Source organism: Corvus moneduloides, chromosome 3 (genome assembly GCF_009650955.1).
Source record: "Corvus moneduloides isolate bCorMon1 chromosome 3, bCorMon1.pri, whole genome shotgun sequence".
Lineage (NCBI taxonomy): Eukaryota > Metazoa > Chordata > Aves > Passeriformes > Corvidae > Corvus > Corvus moneduloides.
The window spans coordinates 105,121,209-105,145,999 of record NC_045478.1 but is presented as its reverse complement, the minus strand read 5'-3'; the positions used below and the strand labels follow the sequence as shown (position 1 = coordinate 105,145,999).

The 24,791-nt window shown below is 36.8% G+C and overlaps 1 protein-coding gene across 32 annotated transcripts in view; it reads right to left on the bottom strand.

Moving 5' to 3' along the window:
• The window catches only part of NRXN1 (neurexin 1), a 674,266-nt gene that overhangs the window by 320,104 nt on the left and 329,371 nt on the right, over positions 1-24,791 (bottom strand). For 19 of the 32 annotated variants that reach the window (XM_032103145.1, XM_032103161.1, XM_032103150.1 and 16 more), the window contains 2 exons: positions 21,193-21,366; positions 15,517-15,636 (listed from right to left, as the gene is read on the bottom strand). In XM_032103145.1, the coding sequence (XP_031959036.1) occupies positions 15,517-15,636; positions 21,193-21,366 (294 nt within the window). Of the gene's footprint in view, positions 1-15,516; positions 15,637-16,603; positions 16,631-21,192; positions 21,367-24,791 lie in introns of all 32 variants that reach the window. The other 13 variants (XM_032103140.1, XM_032103136.1, XM_032103158.1 and 10 more) reach the window with 1 other exon arrangement.

Genomic DNA, 24,791 nt, shown 5'->3' with positions numbered 1-24,791 from the left:
GAGATTAGAGTTAGTGACACCACATACCCTTCTCTTTCACATCTCTCTTTAGATATCTCACTGGTTAAGAAACAAAAGCTCGCCCAGGAATAAATGTAAAAAGAGGGTTTAAATGTCAATAGTTCCTAAAGGTAAGCTCAGTCATTCAGCACATTTCTAGCACTCACCAGAAACATCTGGTCTTGCAAACAGTGAAAAGTGAATGAGTTGTATCATGGGTTTATCCCAGCATGGTAAAACCTCTGATCTAATCGTCACACTAAGATCAAAATGAGAAAAAAACCCAACAGAGCAGAATAACATAAAATAGAGCATGTTGTGAGAGAGTCTGAAATGGTTTAGTGAGCCAGGATAATTGGTTATTTATTAGGTAAACTTTCCTGGCCTCAGACAGCACATGTTACTCTCAGCCTCTTTCTAGGATTTAGAAAGAAGTAGGGAAAGAGCAGGGTATTAGTTACACAAACTGTTACTTTCATTGCACATGATAGCACACCTTCTTGCAGTCTCAAACACCAGACCAAATCCTAGACACTAACATGAATTTGAGCAATCAAGTCACCTGAAAATTATGAACAAACTGTTGCATGTGACCTGTGTAATCCCATCCCTGCACTTGCATGGCCAGCTGAGGTGGAAATTTACCTATTTTCAAACTAATCCTAAAATATCAACAGAAAGCATGGCTCTCTTCAGTTGTTCACTTTCTCCAAAATGGCATTTAGAGTAGTTTTGGATTAATTTTAGTATTAAGCTTGTCAGATGAGCAACACCACCACAGATTTCAAGTATGAAGGAGTCCAATGGAATGGAAACTGTTTACTCAAACTCTGAATAGAGCTGCAGCTTATTGCATGAGATGATAAGGTTCTGCAGACTTCTATATGTCTCCAAAAGGGGGAAAAAAACAATATAGTTAAATAATTCTTTTTTCATCTTAGATTTCTGGGGTCTTGAAACCTTTTATTAGAAATGCTTCTCCTACCCACTCTCTATTTCTAATGGTTTTCCCACAAAGTGCTACCTACCATCTCCTTTTTTTTTTCTTGTAATTTAACTGTTTTCCAAATTTTTGGTCAACAGTAACATTATGGGAGATAAGCAACTAATGATCAAATTTTAACAGATTACAGGTCTTAAGCCTTAGAGACAGGACACAATAGCATGCAGTATGTGATTTTATCTGCGAGACACCCATTTTCTATCATTAAACTACACCATATAAAAGGAAAAAGGAACACTGTAAGCACAGTTATTTCATCAAACAAAATACTCAAGGATTTTAAAGGTGCAAAAAAAAAAAAAATTGCAAAATCATATGCCATAAGACTCTAACCATGCTGGAAAAATAAAACCAAAGTCTTGTAGAATATTGCTTTAGTTAAGGAGTGCTAGTTGTAGGATGTCTGAATGCATACAGGCACCAGCTTCCTAATGATTAGCACAGTTTCATTGACAGGCTCGGCTGCAGAATCACAAAGCAAACATAAATTGCAGAAAATTAGCAGAAGATTTTTTTTCTTTCAAGAAAAAAGTTTAATGGATGTTTTGCCTGAGGAGCTGATTTCGATGGCTTCTCAGCAGACGAGGCCGTGCTGCCAGGAACCACAGGAGTGTACAGTAAATTTAATAATGGCCCTATGCCACAGCATGGTTTATACAGCTATGCAGCAGATCCCCAGTCAGGCACAGGCTCTGCACATTCAGCACAGGAAACTGAGCATTTCAGAGCCATGAAGGCCTGGGTCTCATTAGGCAGAGCTAGAACTTGTGGCTGTCTACAGAGATAGCTGCCTCTTAAAAATCCATCTTGCTTCCAAAGAATTTAGCACAACTTTATCAATAAACTCTGTCACAGTGGAATTAGCCCATAAACAAAGTCACTGAAAGACGCCTAAAGGAAAAGGAGATTTGGAAATATTTGAGAAAAGATAAAAATGAAGAAAATGTAGTATCAGGAGGAATTTTTACTACATCCAATTGATCACCAGATTCATCTCTCCCAAATTAAACACACAAAACAAAACATCAGGTTCACGTTGCAAATACATGAAGTAAAAAAAAAAAAAAAAAGCCAAGCCAGGAATATTGATATCAGAGCATGCCATTTGAGTTACAATTGGCAATAATTGCCAGTCTCCGTTACGGAACATTTTAATTTACTCATGGCAAACTGACATTCAGATAGGTAGAAAAAATTATTTCCTACTTTTAAAATCAGCAAAGAAATTGCTTCCAGTCTGATCTTTACAACTGACTAACCCCAGCATAAACACAGGGCAAATATCAGCACTGAAAGGAAAAAGGTTTCAGAGGTGATGCTTAATCATGGTAGCCACAACATCATTGCTTGCTTATTTTGCTGTCTGCAGAATTGATACATATGTTCTCATGAATAAATTCATTGATCTCTCTCTCTCAAACATTAATATGAACAGGCATCATGCTACAGAAACATATCCATTTGGGATGCTCTAAAACCTTCTGGGAAAAAGTGCACATAAAAATAGACATTGAAGATGAATAAGTATTTTGTTATTATCACCATTTTCAAGTGTCTCTATCATCGATGAACTCAGACCTCAAACATCATTACATACTTGATGCCTTTCTCAAAGAGGTATGAATTATTGCTGCTAGTTTGGAGTGGACAAAAGTGTTCATTGCCATGTTAATGCTGACATGTCCTCTACATGTCCAACACATTTTCCTTGAAAAGTTAACACTCTTCAGTCTGCTGGATAGCAGAAATCATTCTCTGTGTACCACAATAGATGAACAGTTTATTTATTTGAGTCCCACTCACACCCTACAGGAGTGAGTCCCAAACTCACTCTTCCTATGCAGGCAGAAGAGCCACTGTGGGTGGGGAGCAGGAGTGTGCCTGTGAATCCCAGCGATGACCCAGGTCAAGGAAGTCAGAGACAAAAGAAAACTTTAAATCTCCTCTTTGAGTCCGCACTGTCCTTGAATTGCTTTGCTGTCCTGGAGGCAGGGGGCAGAGGGGACATTTTCTGTTCTGACAGTGCTATTGCATTCTATCTTCTTAAGGTAATTACTCTGGCTTTCTTGAGATATAGTGGATTTTGACTTAAGGCCTTTTTATGCTACTCCAAGAGGAAAAAATAATAAAGGTTTTAAAGTGCTTGAAAACAGCCTCAAGTCCAGAAATAAATAACTACAGAATTACATCCTAAATGTTTACTAGGCTGAGGGAAGAGATAAATCACATTATATCTAAATGGAATAAATATACTAATAAATAGAAGTTTTGGAGCACAGATGGCAGTAGAAATAAATATCACTGCAAATCTTTTCCTTTTAAAAGCTGATTTAAAGGGAACATAAATGATGACATAATCATATTTAAAGGACAAGTGTAGGTTAAATAATTTACATATATTAAATAGCTGAGCCTTGGCAAAAAAAAAAAAGAAAAAAGACAGTGTGGACAGGACCATTCATCACCACTAGACATTTTTGTTGCTCTCTGTGGCAGAGTGGTATATGAAGCCTAATTATTTTACGTTACTTTCTTCAAAAGTTAAAACATATATATACAAAACCTAAAGAATTTTATTACCACAGTGAGATTTACATAGGATTTTTTACTAAAAGCACAGGCAATATGCAGTGATTTCTGCAACCACGCTGGAGTGGATTACCACAGCTCTCCTTTGTGCCTTGGCAACACACGACCAAAATACAATTACGGGATCGCTGCCACCTGCCAGCTTGAGGAACCAAACCACACGCTCCCACAGAATAATAAAGAATGCTAAGATTAAAAAGCAAATGAAGGTTAAACCCTAAAGGTCTTCAGGGACCTCTGGGCTGTGTGTTACTCCTTTAATCCATTTTACTTGCCCACAAAGACGAAGACTCTTCCCAGTCAAATAAGTCCATCTAATGAAATGTCTGAATTTTCACACAACTGAACATGTGCAATGTGCAACTCGTATTAAACCTCACCTTTGGATTTATAGCTTTTTCATCTTGAAGCAGGAAAACGAAAATAGGCAAATTGTTCCCACTGTCAAAAACCCCAGAAACTCTGCTAATAATTTCACATTAAGAAGACATCTTAATGTGAAAAGAGGATTACTGTTGTATATATCAGTCTGAAAAAATTCCAAAATGTTGTTATTGGTCCATGATTAAATTCTCACGCTCCCTTTCATTTTCAAAAAAAAAAAAAAAAAAGGCAATTATATTTTAATAGAGTGATGAAAAAAGGATTTATTCAGAATCACTTAACAGTGATATGAAGGAATAATTTTAATTATCTCTGAGAGTGTATTAATCTAGAAGTTTTTGTCTTCATATGAGACCACTTTAATAATTCTGTATGTGTTCACATTTTTACTCCCATAAACTTATATATTAGATGTGATTTGAGAATATTCACTGGGGAATAGTGTTTACCAGTGTACAGGTGCTTCTCAATAGTCCATATTTTGGTTTAAATAAACCTAAACATGAACAAGGGCTTGTGTACAGATATTCTGTGGAGTTTCTTCCCCACACTTTCTATTATTAAAAATTGGAAGACTTTATGCCCTTAATACTTAAGACCAGTTAGAACTTGGCTTGCAACTACCCAGTATCACCCAGAATTTATCACCTAAGGCTGTACAACTACTTACACCTACAAAAAAGATTATGATTCCCTACAGACTTCCACATTCTTACTCCTTCTTGCTTAAGCTTTCCAGTTTTCAAAGCTGTTTCATGCACAACTCCACCAATATTTACGCATCAATAACTTAGTATGGCACAAACTGAGCAATATCAACCTCTGCTCCCAGCATCCCCTCCCCATACTAATTACTTCTGGCATATCAAGTTGAAGACATTGCTCCCCAAGATCTTCGCTTAGGATGCAGAGCTGGCCTAAGAAGTTTATAAGTCTGATATTTGCTCCAAACTTATCCCCCCCACAGCCGCCACACTTGTGCTGGGGATGCTGAATTAAATGATGTGACTTAAAAATATCTTTGCCATCCCACTTCCACCAACACTCCCATTTTGGAAGGTACAATGGACCAACAGTTTATAGAAACTGAAAATAAAAGGAATAGAATTCCTACTCTTAGAGAGCTTCTACGCAGGGTTACATTAAAAGGGTGTTAGGGGAATTTAGTGTTTCCACTTATGATGTTCCTGCTCTAAATGTAAAGACCCTTTTGTTTTGACTTTCAAAACTGACATTTTCCAAAGCACCTAAATTCAACAATATTTTTTTGCAATACGACATTAATCCTGACTTCATTATTGCTAGAAAAACTAGGCTGAGAAACAAGTTGAAGCAATTCCTTAGACAACTTATTTGTGTTCTGACCAAATAGTTCTAAAAAAATTACACAGTGCAGAAATACTCAAAGAAATATTTTTTCTACATATCTGAAACTACAATACACTGCACTGTTGTTATAGGTTGACAAATCAGCTTTTCCCTGGTGTCTGGTGTAAAATATCATACACAGGAAAAGGTTAATCTTCAGAGAAAATATCATCTCTTGGCCCTGTGCATTTGTTGGAGTCACACAAGCTTTCTTTGCTGTCATCCCAGCAAAGCTGCTTTAAGTAGTTCAAATTAAATATCGCTAGTAGTACATGTTGGTAGCAAGTAGAGGCAAGAAAGAGAAAAACTTTGGGGTGAAATTTAAAGGGGAAATAGGATTATGTTTGCTCTGTAACATGGCCCCGAAATTATGATTTTAAAAACTGTTCAGGCCTCAGTTGTACAGAAATTCAATTTACTCAGTTCTGAAAGTAACTGAACTTGATCTGACCTGCCACTATCGATCCAGCAAATTTAGAAACATTTTTCATTTATTCCTGGTAGTGCTTTCAATTACAGAGATACTATCATTTTGAATATTTCCCCCTATGAAGACTTCCCCCCAGGTTTTACAAAAGGAAACCTATTAAAATGTTTCCCCATCCTTTTAGCACGAAAGAGACAAGACTGAATACAACAGGAAAGACTGGAGCTCAACACTAAAGCAAAACTTGGCCGAGGAGCCACACTTGCTACTGGATCAGAGGAAAAATTCATGACCACAATCAAACTAAGGCCAAGCTAACATGCTTTGGTGATCCAGAAGGTGGGGGAGTAGGAAGAATTGCAAGTAATTTCATAATTTCTGGGTTTAGTTTCAAGAGCTGGGTTTAATACTCGAAGGAGAGGGAAAATGCCATGACCCTCTACATGACTTTGGATTTCAACATATTAGAATTAAGCCATTCAGATAGTGCTTTGAGACTCAAATTGTAGCTGAATTTCAGTTTGCTGGTAGGAAGCATCTATCCTGTCTAAATATCAAACCATTGACCTGATTAGAAGTTTTCTTAAGATTAACACTCTTTAAAAGGGAGAGAATATCAAACCATCAAAACATACTGTAGCGAGGACTCCCTTATATGGTAAAGCAGACGCTGAGGTTGAGATGACTTGCAAATGGTATCTGTAAATATTAATGCACTTTGACATTGAATATTGCATATCATACATTTTAAGTGTTTTTTAGTGTGTGGATGTTTACAGTGAACTGATGTGCTTCTGAATATGTCTGTTTTCAATTGAAAGTGGGGCTTCATTAAGGAGAGTGAGAACATAAAGCTTAGCATCGTGATCATTCCTCGAGAATCAGCACTAAATTGACATGCATCCTTAATACAACATTTAATTGGGTTTGTGGGCACCAAACAGCTTCATGAGCTTTAGCTGTTCTTCACCTTCTTTTCTACAGTTCCAGCTTTCCAGTACCCAGCCTGGGTATTGGCTGCTTTTAATACAGAGTGGTTTTCTCCAGGCTGGGACTTCATCTTGCAGATGCCTTCATTAAGCAACCAGACATGAAAACCTCGTAAGATTCCTTCAATCCTAGGAGCATTTCTTCCACCAGGATTTTTTTTAATATTCTTATTACTGACTCTGTTACCTTCTTTCATAATATCCTAGAATGGTTAATTGGAAAATGGCTACGAAGAATTCCAAACACATCAGTACACAAGATTCATAACCCTCAGTTAAAATGAAATATTGAAGGATCTTAAACATTGCAGGTGACCTTGAGAGAATAAGCACCCTTATATATGTATGGGCTAAGAAAAATATGGATATTTCATTTAGATTAACTGCTGGGCAAGTGAAGTGGCAGGCCCAAAGTGGCCAAAACAGGTGCAATGTCCATTCTGCAGCACGGGAACAAAATCATGAAAGCTGCAAAAATGTCAATGTAATGCATCCTTCTCTGTGCCTTTAATTTGGACTCTGAAACACCTCAATTTACCTATTTCAGATTCAGGGCATTTTCTTTATTCTGCTTTTAACAGAAAGATTTTCTTTGCCTTAATCTTCTGCAGGATCTGACAAAAATGAACACACAGAAGACTGTGTCAAGAGACCGACAAAAATCTCATGTTTCAATAAGCACAGGAATGCCTCATATGTGTGGAGCTACTTTGAATCTAACCCACCTATGCAGCTGTCAAGCCAGAGCACATGCTGAGGAAGAATAGGTTGCCTTAGCAACCCCAGTCCTGTTGTAGAGACTTCAGAAAAACTGGGTAATTTTATCTCTCTGAAGCACCATTGTGCCATTGTGCTTAAATACCTCACACATAAAATAGACATACATTACCAAACTCTCCATACACACTTTGAGCTATTTTCATGCTATGGGTTATAGAAGACTCTGCTTGGGAAAAATTTTCTTCTTCTTTCTTACCATTAGCGACCCTTGCAGCAGTCATCAATTAAAAAAGGTAGCACTTGCTTATTGCCTTTTTTTGGGGTTTGTTGGAGATGAATGACTGACACCATTACAGAGTTAAAACTTCTCTTCCAGCTGTGCTGGCTTTAATGATTAATCTAGCTCAGAAAACGACCAGCTACCTAAAATTGATTTTAATATATGATATTGTTGGGCTGTTCAGAGAAATTTGTGAGAGGGAATAATGACTACACTCGGCCAGTATGCTTATTATTGTGAATAGCCTTTGGCTACACAAATTTCAGGTCTGAACTGTACATAATATGCCATTAAATTGTAATAATTGAAAGTTCTAGAAAAAGGAATCTAACGATACCCGACAGAACAATCTTAGCTCCATGAGAATATATTTAATTAACCCTTAATCATTTTCCCCTTTATGACACTGGAAACACTTCTAGGATTTGATTTACAAAATTATTATGCCATTAATAAGAGGAAGATATTATTGACATACCAAAATCCAATTTAATTACTCCCTTGATTCCTCCAGAGGCAGAGAGAAGCTTGCAATTTTCTGACACTATGTTCCATTTTTAATATTGTGAAATAAAGAATATCTCTGAGTAGGCCAGAAATGTTGCATAATTGTTTCTATCTGAGCTACAAGCACAACTATACCAACGTATTTTGGCTACCTTGAAAGTTCTTTTTTGTCTTTTTCTATATCAAGTATCCCACTTAATACTTTACTCTTTGCTAGAAATACTCTTACATGAAAGAATTTCTATAGTAACTGCCAAACAACTTGTTATTATTTTCATTTTTTAAAGGTATAGTTTGCAATGTTCGCAAAGAAAATGGAAATTCCTGAACTATTTTAGGAATGCATAACTCATCTAACTGACCACTCCACGATTTGGATGTAAACACAAAAAAACCTCTTAAACTTGTTTTCTAACTGTCAAGAAAACCATGCCTGTTCACTTTCATAATTAATAGACTGATATATCTTAGCAAAAAAGCTAAAATTTACATGCTTCCAAATTTCCATACTGCAAAATCCGCATAAAAGAGAGGAGAAAAAAGCCTAATAGAGTTGGGACAATAAAAGCTGGAAAAAGTGTTGTCATTTATGCATCAAGCACCATAGTTCTTCCTGAAGCACCATATGCTGCCATATAACATCACAGGGGCCTGACAGTTCAAGGTGAAGTCTATCCTGATTAGGTTTCCAACAAAAACAACAAAAAATAAGTAATCTTTGTTGACAGCCACAGGCAACAGTTTCCTTGCTCTTTTTACAGCTTTTGTAATTCTCCTAAACACCTCAACTTTTCTGCATTTTCAAGATGTGTGCAAAGTCCTACTTCATTTGAATTTTATACAAATAGGCCACTGATATTTGTCATGAGAAATTCCAGATATTCATTGTACAGCGATATCAGACAAGATAAGCTGAACAAATTGAGATTTCTTCAATTAGTTCATTCCACTGTCTTGCCCTGCATTGTAATTTTGTGTGCAGCTATCTTTATTTCTCATGTGTAAAGTGAGTCTCGGTGGCAAAATAATCATATGAAGTATTTAGACTGGTATGTTATCAGGGACAAATCTTTTTCATTCTCAGCTACTGGAGATGAAAATCAAATGTTTTTTAAAGTACACTTGAGGAATTTCCTATCCCTTTTCTTAATAGCAGGTTATATGTTTATTAGTAGCTAGCAACTAGAAAGTCTTAGCCAGAAATATGTAATATTATTTTGGAAAGTACTGCTGAGAGTGGATATTATGGTTAGTTCAACTTTTGGACACTGGATTAATTAGGCTTCTTTATTTTGTATATATCCTGCTCACAAAAGTAGCATTAAGACTGATCTTGCATTCTAGGTGTCAAAAGGTCCAAAAGATTCATTATCCATAACAGTTAAATGAATTAATAAATGTGAAGGAAATCTATGCAGCAAAATTATTTAAATCCATCCTTTGTATACTAGTGGACTGATAATACAAAGTGAGTATCACCCTTGTTTGCAGTCCAGGAGAAGAAAGACATTATGAAAGGAGAAGGACGACCAAATTCTCAACACCATACAAGAGTTCAGAAAACTGTAAAAAGTCAGTGGCAAATATATGAGAAAATAATAAATACTTCTATTTTTTATACTCTATAAATATAACGTGTGATTTTTTCAAGTGTGCAAAACACATGCAAAACATTAAACAGTGCAAGCCTCAGGATATGCATATCTGCACTTGTGTGCAATACTGAATTACCTGCCTCACATCTGGGCAATTGCATACCCACTAATTACATGTTCCCAAAGCATAAGACCCATTTATGTTAGAATAGACCTTTATTATGTCTCATTTAGTGTGAGAATATGCCTGGTTTGATCTGAATTCTACAGGGAAGGTGACTGGTGTTTATAAAACCACTCATTTGATGCTGAATGCTGACCCAATAGTGAGAAGTTTTTTGGTTCAAGTTGTACATCAGTATTACTTAATAAACTCTTCAAACACTACAGTGAAGAGAGAATTCAGTTCCTTCTGAAATTTTTATCATGTCAAATACTCTAATATTCAAATCTCTAATTAACTAATGGATTTTTACAGTGCCTTGTTTCTAATATCTTCAGCAACAGTCTGAAGTATCCACTTTTCAGTGTGTACAATAAGAAATAATTAGGTCTTGTTTTTCTGGAAACATACATGTTTCAGTCCCCAGTGCAGAAAGGGGATTATGAAAACCAAGACCCACTTGGAATTTAATCTGGCAAGGACCGGTAAAGTCTCAGCTGAAAGGCAGTATCTATGTAATGCAAACAAATGACAAAATAATCAAACATGTTTTATGTGAAGCCATGTTTGTAATACTGACACAGTTCTCCATTTAAATCAGGACTTTTAATTTTTCTTGATAAAGAGTAATAGAAGAACCTTTTAAAAATTGTTTTATACTCACAGTAGTTGAGAATGTTGAGTTCCTAGCCAGGAGAGACTGCATGGTGAAGCACTAACCCTTCAGAACTGGATTTTAGTGGAAGTGCTGACACAGTCTCAGTTATACCACCGTGAGTACAACGCTATTATTCCTTTATGGTAACAGACAGTGTTGAAGCTGCCCTGTAATTTGGCACAGAACACTTCTATACTAATGCAATGTGACAATGTTATTACGTCTGCTATTTTCCATGCCATAATAGCAGTATTTGTTTCCACAAACGTGCCATTACATTCACTAATAGGGCTCTACTTAGAGACTGCCTGAGTAAAAACCAATGCAAACTTATAGAAAGCAGATAGTCTCATATAGATTTGTTTTGCTGTGCCAGAATCATTTTCAACCCTATTCTTATTAAAAAAAAAAAAAAAAGATGAATTCCCTGGGAGGGTAGCTTTCACTACATAACCTGCTGTTAGATATGGTTACTATGTTAATGATGTATTTTTATGTAAGAACAGCCATTAACTGTCGTTTTAGTACAGTATCTTTATGTTGTAGGAAAACCACTACTGGTCTGCTTTACACCAATCAGTGTAACACTTCTGTCTATAACATCTAAAGAGCATTGGTGCCCCGAATCTCTAAGTGTCATATCACATCAAAATAAAAAAAATGATAAAACAGATAGCATCCTGGGGTCAAAATTTCTCCCGCCTTGTTTATCTTCCAGCAGACAGGACACTGCAGCACACTGAAAGTTCCCACCTCTGCCACCACGGAGGCTTCAGGTCTGCAGGCACATCATACTTACTGGAGGGGGCTACTGAGATTTGCAACCAAGCAAAAGTTGTGTGATGGGTGTTTCTGACTACAACTGTAAAACTATAGCCTTACACTTAGTTGGCCTGGGTCTATTTCCATAGTAGTGAATTCCCTAAATTTCTCCTTCTTCCCTAGCAGACACATAGAGGACACTCTTGGACTAGGAAAGAAAACAATCTGCCTCACATGGTGCTTATTTTGAGAGAAATTTAGAAAAAAGAAATAAAAAAAATCTTCATTTTCATTTCCACCTCCAATAATACACTGGACAGGACAGGAGTAATAATTTGCTGTTATCACAAAAATTAAGGAAACATCTTGCACAGTGTATTAATGGAATACATTATAACAATTTCCAAGAAAGGATTCCTTTTATTTTTGTCTCCACACTTTCTGTTTTGGAAATTTAAGACAAAAGCGATACACGTGAACCATTTTCATTGTAAAGCCCAGGAACGATGCATGTCAGATCTTCGTGCTCTGGAGTTACTACGGGAAACACATTGAAAGTATCAGCTCAAATGCAGCGAGGTAATTTATGCACATTTATGCAAATTGCAGATGATACGAAGTTGGGAGGAGTGGTTGATCAACCAGATGTGTGTGCTGCCATTCTGAGGGATGCTGACAAGCTGGAGAAGTGGACTGACAAGAACCTCCTAAAAAAATGCCAAATCCTGCACCTGGGGAGGAATAAACCCTCACATCAGGACAAGCTGGGGCCTGACCAGCTGGAAAGCAGCTTGACAGAGAGGGATCTGGTTATCCTGACAGTCAACAAGTTGAACATGGGTCAGCAACGTGCTCTTCTGGCAAAGAAAGACCAACAGTGGTGGTTGTTGTCGGTAAAATGTTGCGGAAAGGTTGAGAGATGTGATCCTTCCACTCTACTCAGCACTGCTGAGAACCACCTGGAGCACTGTCCCCACGTGCTGAGCTCCCCAGTGCAAGAACAACATGACAGTACAGGAATAAGCCTAGCAAAGGACCACAAAGGCCATCAAGGGTTCTCTCCTATGAAGACAGCCTGAGGGAGCAAGGACTGTTCAGCCAGGAGAAGAGACGGTTCAGTGGGGATCCATCAATGTTTTAAAATAAGGTAAAGATGACAGATTTTTCTTAGTGGTACCCAGTGACACAACAAGAGACAAACTTGAAATATATGAAACTGAAATATATGAAAAATCATTTAAACTTTAGGAAAATATTTGTACAGTGAGGGTGAATGAGCACTGTCACAGGTTGCCCAGACTGGTTATGGAGCTTTCATCTTTGGAGAGGATGACCCAGACAACTGACTGGTATCTGACTCTGCTCTGAACAGACCCTCTCACCCTGGAACCTTTATCACTGAAATTTCTGCTCAGATATATCCCCTAAGAACTCATGGAACAAACCATAGGCAAGGTGTGATGGGTTAAATCCTGGTTGAGGGTGAAACACCCATGCAGTTTAACACCCACTCTGTCTTCTCTGACTATTCCCTCTGCTATTTCTCACATGTTTTCTTTCCTCCTCCTTCATCTCTCCTGCTTTTTGGCAAGAATGGCACACTTTGTAACTGTGCTTTCATAGAGAAACCACCAGCTTGGCTGAAGGACTCAGCTCTGCCCTGTGATGGGTCTGATGGAGCTGGTCACACCCAGTATGGGACAGTCCTGTCCTCCCCTCGACAAGACCCTGTAAACCAAGTACTTTTAACTGTTTCTCTTATTATCCCTGACTCTTATTTTTAAGTAGTCAATTTTTGGGTTTGAAACAAAAAAATCTGTCTATGAGATTTTGACCTCTTGAGTATTCCATTTTATATAAAACACCAGTAAAGTGAGCCAAGGGCCTGCCTGAGTAGCAACACTGGGTTAAATCTGAGCTTCTGTCAACCAGCGTTGCTCCACACACAATCTACAATGGAAACATGCTCAGGAACATGCCTACATCCTTCCTGAACGGGCTGCATTTTCCCCAACAAGCAGGTGCTATTCCAGACCTGTTGAGGAGATAATCTTTCCTCACAAGAAGGGAATTTGTCTTATTTCAGTGCTGCGAAGCTCAGTCTGTGGTGTGCAGCCTGTGCCACTTTTCAAAAGCTGTAGTAACATTTCATCGTTTCTCTTCCCACTATGCTCTTTGCAAAAGCAGCAGAGAGCAGGCTCGGAGCATGCAGGTGACACTGCCAACATCATTTTTCCTCCTTTCCACCATATTTATCATTATGAAAATCTTTCATTAGATGTGCTTTGCAGATTTTTTTCGTGTCTTAACTAATCTAAGGAGCCAAGATAAAGCAGAAACCAAATGTATTATATTTACTGCATTCTATTACAAAACATCCATATCAAGGATAAATTTATATTTCATGCTCGTGATAAATAAAAATACTGTAGAACAAATTTATCTGGGAATAAAGTCAGTATTTTTAGCACCCATCTACTGAAAGGACTCCTTGACCATCATCAGAAATAGCATACTGTGAAATATTTCAATTGTGTGCAATGTAGTCCATGATGTTACTATATAAATGAGCATTCACAGACTGGTAAATATCTTTCTTAAGTAAGATCATCAATTTGCCAAATTTATGCATTAGCTGTCACTTGAAGAAATAATTCAAAGAATATTCCGGGTCCACACAGCAATTACTACAAAAGCACTTATAAACAGAGCTTTCCTTTGTGAGATGTTATATCTGCAACTTCCTATTCAAAGGTTTTAGTTACTTTTGAAACAACTCAAAAGATAACAAAACAGAAATAACTTAAAAGCAAAACAGAAACATTTTTCTCTTGTAGCAGGTAGGGGGAAGAAACTTTTAAAAATGTATGCTTAGCAATATGACTGATCATGTACCTTGCTGAGAAGTGCAAACTCATACATAAAGTGAGCCCAAACCTTTGCTCAAATTGCTGAAAGTTTTAGATACCACATTTCATTTCTACCATGAGAGCAATTGCAGAGAAGCAGAATGAGTCCTTTCATCCATCCCTAGTTTTCAAATGATGGAACTTTCATGGGAATAAATTATTAGGTTTGCATGCAGTTAATTTCCTAGCCTTGTGATAAACACAATTTGAGCCAAAAGATTTTCAGATTATAAATATTCTGCTGTTTTAGGGTTTCTCCAAGATGGCACACCTTGCTGTAGAGTGGAGAACCAGAACAAGACAGAAAAATCCAAAATGCTTGACTTGAAAGTTATGTAACTCTTTCTATCAACAATCATTATTTCAGATAAATGCATACAAATAGAAATAAAAATGCTTAACCTTAAGGAAATTCCATCTTCATATGGGTGGAAAAATATGCAACATTTGGATATTACAAATGTGATGAATTAAAACCAAAACTCAGTAGCTCACTTTTATCATTTACCGTGGAATATTATGGCTCTTCCATTATTATTCCACCATCACTTCTGCATAATTCTATTTAGATCAATAAGGTTAGACTGGAATAAAACTACATTGTGAAGCTGGTGAATCAGGACCCTTATTTTTGACACGTTTAAGCTTTTCCTGAAAGACCAGATGGTTGCTGTGTGTTATTCAGATGAAATCCAAAAGAACTAAAATACTCAGCATGCTTTTATTATTGGCATGTTTAGTGTGTCACCTAAAGAAACCCACAAAGGCAGATAATAAGCCTTCTCAACTGTTTCACAGTAATTATAGCCCTTGTCATAGTGCTACATTAAGATAACAAAATGTAAAATGTGTTTTCAATCAGGAAAAAAAAATCCATCTGCAATATTTATGCAGGAAAGGAACTACATCATACAGGTAACCATCACTACATTAGACTTGGAATCAAGTGTAACAAAACCAAGTTCTGCTCATGTGTGATACTGCATGTTCAAAATTTATAAAGCATATTCTTTTTTCTTACCACAAGCCTTACAGATTTTCATAGGGTTTACCAGTCCAGTTAAATATCTTATATTAAAACAATATAAAGCTTCAAGCACTTGCTTCAAATGTTTCCTTGAAGGTCTCAGGTGTTCAGAGGGACATTTTTTCATGTACTTACGGTCATTGCATAATGGTCCACTAAAGGAGGTCATGCTACAGTCACAACTGAATCCATCCCACTGCTGTAAGCACACGCCCTGGTTTGCACAGGAATCCTCTTGGCACGTTGTGCTGGGGCCTAATGAGAACACACAAAAAAGGACTTGCACTTCATCTTCCAAAGAAAGGCACTTCTCAGTGGGTCACATCGAGTAGTTGCCAACATCTCAAATCAAATGAGCAAAGAGTTACCAAGTCAAACGCACATAAACTTGCTGGTTTTGGAGCAGCATGTAACATTAAAAGGGGGGTTTTGCTTCAGTTGTAAGATTGCTATGTCAAACACATGAGAATGCACAAAATGGAAGCAGAATTATTCCAGGTACAGTGGGAATGTTAACTTTGTTGTCAGTTATTTGTTAATCTCGTGTCAGACCATTAACTGGCTAACTGTTGTCTAAAAACTTCATTATTTCTTCCTGTAAATACATTTCAAACAGCAAAGCCAGATGCCACAGGAATCAAAACTCTGGGATATGAAAGATTGGGTAATGAAATAGAAAAATGAAACAAGTTTTAAGAACTAATAAAATGAAGCTACGCTATTACAATTGTTTTAATCCCACAAATTATTTAAAATGATTTAGGTCTGAAATTCAGGGCAGTTTGGGATTCTTTGGCAGGAATGTTGACAAGAACTGATTCACATGCTTTAGGGATCCCATGCAGGTTCCTTTTTAAAGGGGAAATGCAGAAAATCAGACTACTAATGAACTGGCATGCCAAAATGTGACATACACATGAAAAACAAAGCTACTCTATTTCTAGAGAATCATAACTAGACTACTGAAATATAAAGAAATTTCAAAAAGGAATGATCAAAGCACTAAAGCAATCACTATACAAACATATTCAAGACTGAAAGCCTTTATGCAAGCAATGCTGGAAAATGAAGGTTCATTTAGCCCATTGTTTTAGAGGTGGGAAAGACAAAATAAGCAACAAAATATCACACTTTAGTTCTGAAATGTACAGAGCATTTATTGCAGAAATCCAACTGTGCATTGGGGGTTTCAGTCTTGTTTAATACACACAGGGCTATCTACCTTGCAAATCAGCTTTCATCAATGCAACTTTGTCAGCAAAATAAAAAAGCAAAATATAGTAAATGTTAGTAAGCAATATTGAAATGGCAGCAAACACAGAAAAAAACCAGTCAGAATAAAGTGCATGCTGCTGTTAAAGAGAGAAAGAAATGCCATATAATGCAAACAAATTAATGCTAATAGCCATAAATCTTCAGGCAAGCCAAAATAAGAAAGCAGTCATTTGCCAGTATTTTACTAGAAATATAATGGTTAATTGAGCTGATGACATGTAATGGAGGAAAATTAAAAGTGGGGTTTCTTTTCTTTCTTGGATAGCTATGAACGCATTAACAGAGTAAATGCATGGCTGAATCCTGACTAGCCCTTTGTCATGTTCAGATACACTGAATTCAAGAATAATTAGCACCATCATCCTCTGTGGTCTGTCTTTTTTTCTAGGCCTTTGTCTGTGACTGGTGAATGAAGACTGAAATACAGACCGTGAACCACAGTTTACCATGAGCTCACACACACATTTCACACTAACTCTTGACACTACAAGGAAAAATTTGGTTCTGGGATTATAAAATTGTCCCAGATTGGTTTGGAGGAGACACATCAATATCCATTTGAAACTCCCACTGCCAGTCAGTGATGACAGGGCAAAGCTGGTCCAAAGATTATATAAATAAATTAAAAATCGTGCCCTAGAGAGAAATCCTCGTAACCCTTCTTTTCCATTAGACCTTCTTTAAATATCTGTGTGGGATTTTATTTTGATTTGCCAGTACTTTAAAAAAATCCATATCAATATGATTTAAATCAGCTCAATGGCCTCTTCCTTTAAAAGAGGCACAGCTCAGTCTCTGAACCAGGGCTTGGAACAGTCACCAAAGTGACTGAGAGCGAGGGCAGGGTGCATCCCTGTCTTGGCAAAATTACTAACTCCTCTATTTTCTCCTGTTAGAATAATAATAATAATAATAATAGTAACAATAAGGCCACCACCACCTATAACTGACTGCAGCAGGCAGACATTAGACAGTGATTTCCTTTTCTTTGGAGTTCTGAGCCCAGAAGTTTAAACATTTGGGCATTACATCACCCTTTCTTGAGCAGAGGATTATAATGACAGAATCCCATAGCTGACAAGACACATTTTTTCTCACCAGATTCTGCTACTCGGAAACTTTACAAAGCTGAAGTGAAAATATCTGTAGGTGTTTAAATGTTATATATTCATGGATTTATTTACACTTTAGTTATGCAATGTTGAATTTCCTCATCTTTGCAAAAGTAGAGCAAAAGTCACAAGGACTTGAAAGTACATAAACTGCAGGACCCTGTAGGCACATTAGGAAGTGCATGTGAAAACACATATTTAGAAAAAAACCACAGATACAATCTTGCTAAAGTGAGGTATTTTTCTTTGTATCAATTTGATTCTTAGCACTTCTGGCTTATCTATATTAGTCATTTTTCTAAAATTGCTATCAAGACTAGCTTGCACATAAGCATTTCTTTTAGCAAAAGTAGGATTTTTTTTTTCCTCAAAGAACAGAAGACTGTTTAATGGTGGTAAATACTATGATATTTACCATAAAAACTTCATCTTTTCACATATATATGTATTTATATATTGCAGAACTAAGGTATTTAGTAAAAATATTGTAATACACCCTTCTCTAGCACTTTTTCTTTTTTTAGATTCAATTTTTAAAATACTCTAATTTGTTCAGTCTTCACTGCAGACTTTTTAATTGACTGGATTTCTGATCTCCTTTACATTTGTCTTATGTGAGGGTTTACATGCAATATGTATCACAAAAAGCATCATAAACTGACCCATAGATGTTTTACAATGTATTATAAAAACAAATTTCTTATCTTACCACTGAGAATCCTCATGTATGTTAATACTGTGAAATTTTTCATAGAGTTCATATAACACTCAAATTACATTTTATATGCACATGTACACACAGTGCATTTTTCTTTTAACTATATAAAGACTATGTTTGTATCATACTTTATTTTAAGTGGGAAAAGGAAGTACAATTGAATTGACTAGAGGAAAACAGCCTTGACACAACCTGGCTTTGGGGTTTGCCATTAACAATTCAAAGAGCTGGTTAGCATATTTATCTTTCTAGCTGTTAGTTTCTGTCTGTTCTAGTCATTGAAAATTTGTCAACAAGGTGGATTCAGCTGAGTGTAAATTATGTTTCATGTTCAGTGATAGAGAAATCTCTCTGCCTGTGGTTGAAGCTTCAAAATGCAAACCTTCCAACATGCCACAGCAATCCCATGGGTGGGCTTGCCAAAAATGTTTCATGCACTCCTGGGCAGTCAAATTATTGAGAAATATAAATATTTTAAGTGCAAAATCTAACAGATAAAAATAATTAGCAGTATATTATGGCTTCAGACTTTGACAGAAGAGAGAAAAGGGCTTTTTTTGGGTTTTTTTTTAATATATACCTGAAAGTTGGGGAATTCAATCCCATAAATCTGAAAAACAACAAATCCAAGAATCCAAGTGCCTCACTTCTCAGGACAGATTTTCCAACAACCTGATGTCTTAGCACATGTACCAGCTATCTTTGGGATTGAGAGTGGTGGTGACTAACACTTCTGAAATTACTTCTGCTGCTGTGTCCTGAGCTCTTTGGACATGATGTCTCAGGGGAATTCCAGGGCTCACACATCCCATTGCAGGGTGAGATTGATGCAGAGCTTTCAGCTCTCTAAGGATGGAGACAGTCCTGGCTGGACACAGCAGCAGAGGTGGGAGCAGCTTGAGGCATGCAAGGGTTTTCTAGGAGGCACCTAAATTCACAAGTGACCAAAATCATATTTTAGGTGGAAGAACACTTTTTTGGACATCTGATTCATGGTCTGCAAACAAAAGACTGACAGATGGGTCAGACATGAGGACTGGAAGTAAACGAGTGAGATGGAAGAGATAGCTTGCAAGGTTACGCAGAAAGGTTGGAAGGGGATATTTCATTCCATGCTGTCAGATTTCCTTCTGAGGGCAGAAGATTTTTGAGGAGGCAGTTCTCTGGGAGCCAGGCAGCACACCTGGTTTGACCAATTTGTTGTGTCAGGTGATTTTGGTGTTGGAAAAAACTCTCTACCAAAAAGGACAATAGTTGTATGGACTTTATTAAATTGTTGGTAGCTTTATTAAATTCATTGATAGCTGAGTTGTGCCAGTGGTTTCAAAGATGGACTCACACACCAGGCCTGTGGCAATATTTCTTTGAAGTACATAAAATTCATTTAGGAAATGACATACTTTCAAAAGAAGCTATGAAATGCATAATGGAATTAAGGCATACTTTGACTCTCTGACGGGATGGTGCAGGGATGGAATTGCTAAAACCACTCAGGAAGCAGAATCTAATTTTCTAAACTCAGTGGCAAACTAATTTACGCATATTTTTGCACTCCTGAAAGAAATATGTAAAATTCCCATCTTATATTTTTCTGTAGCTTTAGTGCCTGTTTCTATGTGCTAACAATAGAACATACATTGCTAACTAAGAGTAGCAGGTAAAGAACAAAAAAGCTCCACCTCTCCAAATGTACTGTAGGCACAACAAAAGAGGAGACAGAATTTATCCATCAGGAAGCTTTATCTTGTGAAACTTGAGGAACCCCCCAGCTCTCCTTCGATTTTTACAATGTCAATTTGCATACTTAACAAAATTGATATCAAAATCATTAAGATTCCAACTTGGAATTGATTTTATAATGTCATTTACACATTTTTCTGTCCAGAGAAGAATGGCACTTGAGAGAAGGGAGAACAAATAAAATTGAACATAAACACAAAATCCAGAATTATGTGAATAAATTAGATTTTCAGGGACAGAAAATGTATTCAAATTATTCCATAAACCATAGTAAAAATAACGTGGGATCAAATGACAGCTGGAAAAATAGCTAGAGATTGACACCCCTGAATTAGAAATACACCTCTTCTAATTCTGTCCTCACTTAAATTTCATGGTATTCCAGAGGAGTCAATAAAGACATAAAATTGTGAGATAAAACATATTTGTCTGTTACTGATTTCAGACAGAAATGCTCATGTCAATACTAATCTCAGGGACAAGCAAAAATATTGGTATTAAAAAGTTTCATAAATTAGCCTTGAGTTAAGCAACTCAAAATGTCTGCTTTGAGATTGGAATTACTTAGCTAAAGTCTCAGCATTAACTAATGCCTAAGTGCTATGAAGATATAAAGAACTTAATTGAAGCTAATTGTAACTGTTGTTATCATTAATTAAAATACATCAGAAGTAAACAAAATACATGCAAAAAAATCTTGCCACTGGAGAAGTAAGGAACCTACATTGAACATTCTGAAGTTAACTCATGTTCTCAGATCAATCTCTGTGCTTTAGGGCAGACACATGCTTGTCTCCATAATACTAAAAAAATGCAGCCTTTATGTAAGAAAGGGCCAAGCAAGATCAATTAGAAGCAGGTAAAATATAGTCTCTTGATGTATGGAGTGTAAATATCAACAAAATGTTGCAGGATTCGCACGGTACTTTCAATATGAGAGATATATATAATCAGCATATTTAATACCTTCACATCCTCTTTCTATTTGCCCATTGCAGAAGAGAGCATCTGAGATGAGATCAGGGAGCCGTCCGTTCAAGTCAACTGATGCAAGGCAGCCTTGGAATCCCTCCTTTGCATGCACCAGTTTGGGCAAGGATTTGAACATTTCTTTGGCCACTCCTCCAATATACAAATCACCTGTTGAGGAGAAATAGATATTAGATACAAAAAAGGACCAAAAAAGAACCTTTGAACCACTTGATCTTCTGGCCTTTTTGTGCGGAATGACACATATGTCCTAAACAAACATTCTTCAAAATAAATGTAGAAGAAAACACTGATAACGTGTATGATACTATGGCATTGCAGGACTGTATTTTTTTAGCTGCAAATGTAGACTTCAAATTTGTATGACTGATTACTCAGAAGTACCTGGGCATGTTTTTTATGTGCCACCTTGTGTTCAGGAAACATGCATCTGTTTCAGAGAGGAGGGTTAAATCACAGAATCCCCATCTAGAAACCCATCTAGAGCTTATGCAATTGTTCACATACTCAGGGAGCCTGACCACAGGCCACACCAGTGATGGACCCAGCACAGTGAGATAAAAGGCAATAAGTGAAGCAACAAGGTCCACCCGAAGTCCATGAATCCAGAATCATCCATTCAGAAGTACATCAAAAAAATAAAAGATTTAAGGACACATGAAAGGAGAAACGTAGGGATGCCATTGTCAAACAGCAAAAAGACCATCCCCACTAAACTCACACTCTGTGCCAGTCGTGGGAACAAGGGGACTTAGATGCCTTTAAAATGGCAGTATGAACACTGATCAAACAGAATTTTATTGCCAAAAGTAATTCTAATAATTCAGCTTGCTCTGATGGACCTCAGGTGACTTACTCAGGACTGAAAACCAGTGCTTTTCTCCCTTCAAGTAATTCTTACCTCTGAGACTTGCTTTGAAAGGACGTAACTATAACTTTCCCCTTCAACACCAGTGGGAGTATGCTTTTTTTGTTTTAAAACAATCCAGGCTCTACCTTTCTTTCATGTGTTGGGTGTGTCTGGTGGACAGAACAGTCATCTTTTCAAACCAACATAACCATAACAACTTCTCTAAGTGTGCCTTAAGTGTCAGGCTGCAAGTTTAACCAGGTGCTTTCCATACCGGCTGCTGAGGACATGCTGCAGAAAAGAACCTGACTGCTACTTGGCCAGAGAAGGGAAGCAGGCACAGCACAGTTTCTACCTAGGCATTAAATCCTCATCAATGACAGAATTTTTTGCTAGTACAAATGTTTGGCAGGTTATCTGAATATACATTCTAATCTACATTGTGCTTTCCAGTAGAAAACTACAGTCTGGCTGATTTTGGAGCCTAGGCCACAGGACCAGGTGCTCTAGTACCAAAGAGTGTTTCTGCATCACCTCAAATGCAAAATTGTTAATTCTGTGTTTGCTGAGCTTTGTAGGAAGGTTTTACAGTGACAGAACTCAGAATGTACTATTGCCGCTACCCCTAATTCCAATCTCCCTCTTATTGATGTAAATCACCTTTTACTTGTTCTCCTGGCATACTTCTTGTTTGAAAGGGACCGAAATTTAGTGCTGGTTGTAATGGTTTACAGTTTGCCTGCAAGGAAATAGCCTGAAACTAATAAAAGTCTATCAGAATGAGAAAAATCTTTAGTCACTACATACCAGCCCTAAAATTCAACTGCATTTGAATTAGTGAAATAGAGACAAAAAGCTTATGAACATGCATATTATTAAATTTATAAGCAAACCAAGCAAGTCTTAGCAACCTTTGTAGCATCATAGATTAAGAAACCTCAAGCTTTATCCATTTCATGTAGACGATTTGGAAAATAAGATCTTGCCTTCCTCTAGAGTTCTGAGGTACAGTGTAAATCTCACAAGCACAAGATTAAACATAACAGATTAAAATATGGTGATCCATCTGTTTCCACAAATGGGATCTAATTCATTCACAGCAGAAAGATTCCTGCATTTTTCAATCTGCTGAACTGAAAACAATGTTAAAACACTTGTGTCACGATACATGTTCTTCATCTTTTTCTCAGATGGAACACCTAGAAAGCAAAATCTTTCCAGGTTTCCTGAAGTTCTGTGCCTTCAGTCACTGTCAGCTCAGAATAGAGAGATAATTCATCTCAACTGATCCCAACAGACTTAAAAGAGGGAAACCATTCCAGAGAATAGTATTAAGAAAATAATTTCTATGATAAAAAAATTAAACTTGATCTATTGCACATGACATGTGCAATGTCTTTTTAAAAATATACTCTCCAAGTAACCTTTTTTATTCTGTGATTAGTTAGACCTTTAAAACCACAACCTTTCAGATTGATCCCCTGCTAATTCCTGCTACCCATCTCTCAAACCTATTGAGATTGCTATGCACAGTCATACAGCAGGTGCCAGTTATGATGGATGGCTAGCAGAAGTCCAGGTCAGTGTGCCAACATAGAAGCTGGAATTCAGAACATTTGCTCCTGAAAATATACACTGGAATATTGCCAGTTAGGTATCATATGCAGTGAAGTACAATATATTGAGTCTAAATAAGCTGTATCCCTACAGTTTACTTACAGTACCTTTGTGTGTCTCTAATTATCAACAGAGTGTTGATAATTAGATGGATCATTTTATACTACTAAAGATACAATTTTTACAAAAACATGTTCTGGGTAATATTTCAGTTTTGTTCATGTTCAAAGTAACTTTGAGTTCTGCTTTTGTACTAGCAAGTACACTACACAGATACATATCTCAGGTATTGAGCAGCCAAACTGACTATTAGACTGAACCTTTTATAAATTATATAAAAAATATTTTTATGACTATGAGCTAAATCTTCCCAGATTTAATATCAAATGTTTAATACCATATGTGGCTCAAGTTTGCTGCTGCTGCTGGCATAAAAAATGCTTTCTCTCAGACACAAATTTTTCTAGGGGATAAGCTCTGGAATCAAAATTCAAATTTTTATTTTTGTTTGAAAGTTAGTTAATTATTTTCACTTGGTAATTTTTCTTATCTGCCATCACAAAATTTCTGCATTGCTACCTTTAATTAATCATATGCCATTTTCATGTTCATCTCAATGAAGAAGTAGTTTCCTACAAAACTCAATCCATTAGACTTTCAGACAAGATAGGATTGCAGAAAATATTGTTAATTAAAATATTTTATATTGAACATGCAATGGCAGAGATTCAGAAAAGAAAAAGATTGTCCCTGCTCCTGCTAAATGAGATCAGGGGAATTAACACAGTACAATACAAATTCCCAGGTTTTCTCTTTCTCACTTCTTATGTAAGTACAGCTTCACTACTGGAAATTTTACTCCAGAACAAATCCCTTGTTGTGTATCTGGCTACCTACAGGTGTGAATTACATGCAAGTTATTTCATGAAGTAAGGTACCACAGTTCATCAGATCAATATTACAAGATTATGACACTGTGTAAACTGGCTGCAGCCTAAATGCAACACTAATGCTACACTGCTACCCACAGAAAATGTGTAACCACTGTTTCTGGAAGTAAAGTTCAGCTGTTGCCTTTCTTGCACACATTCTCTTCTAAAGTTCAGTT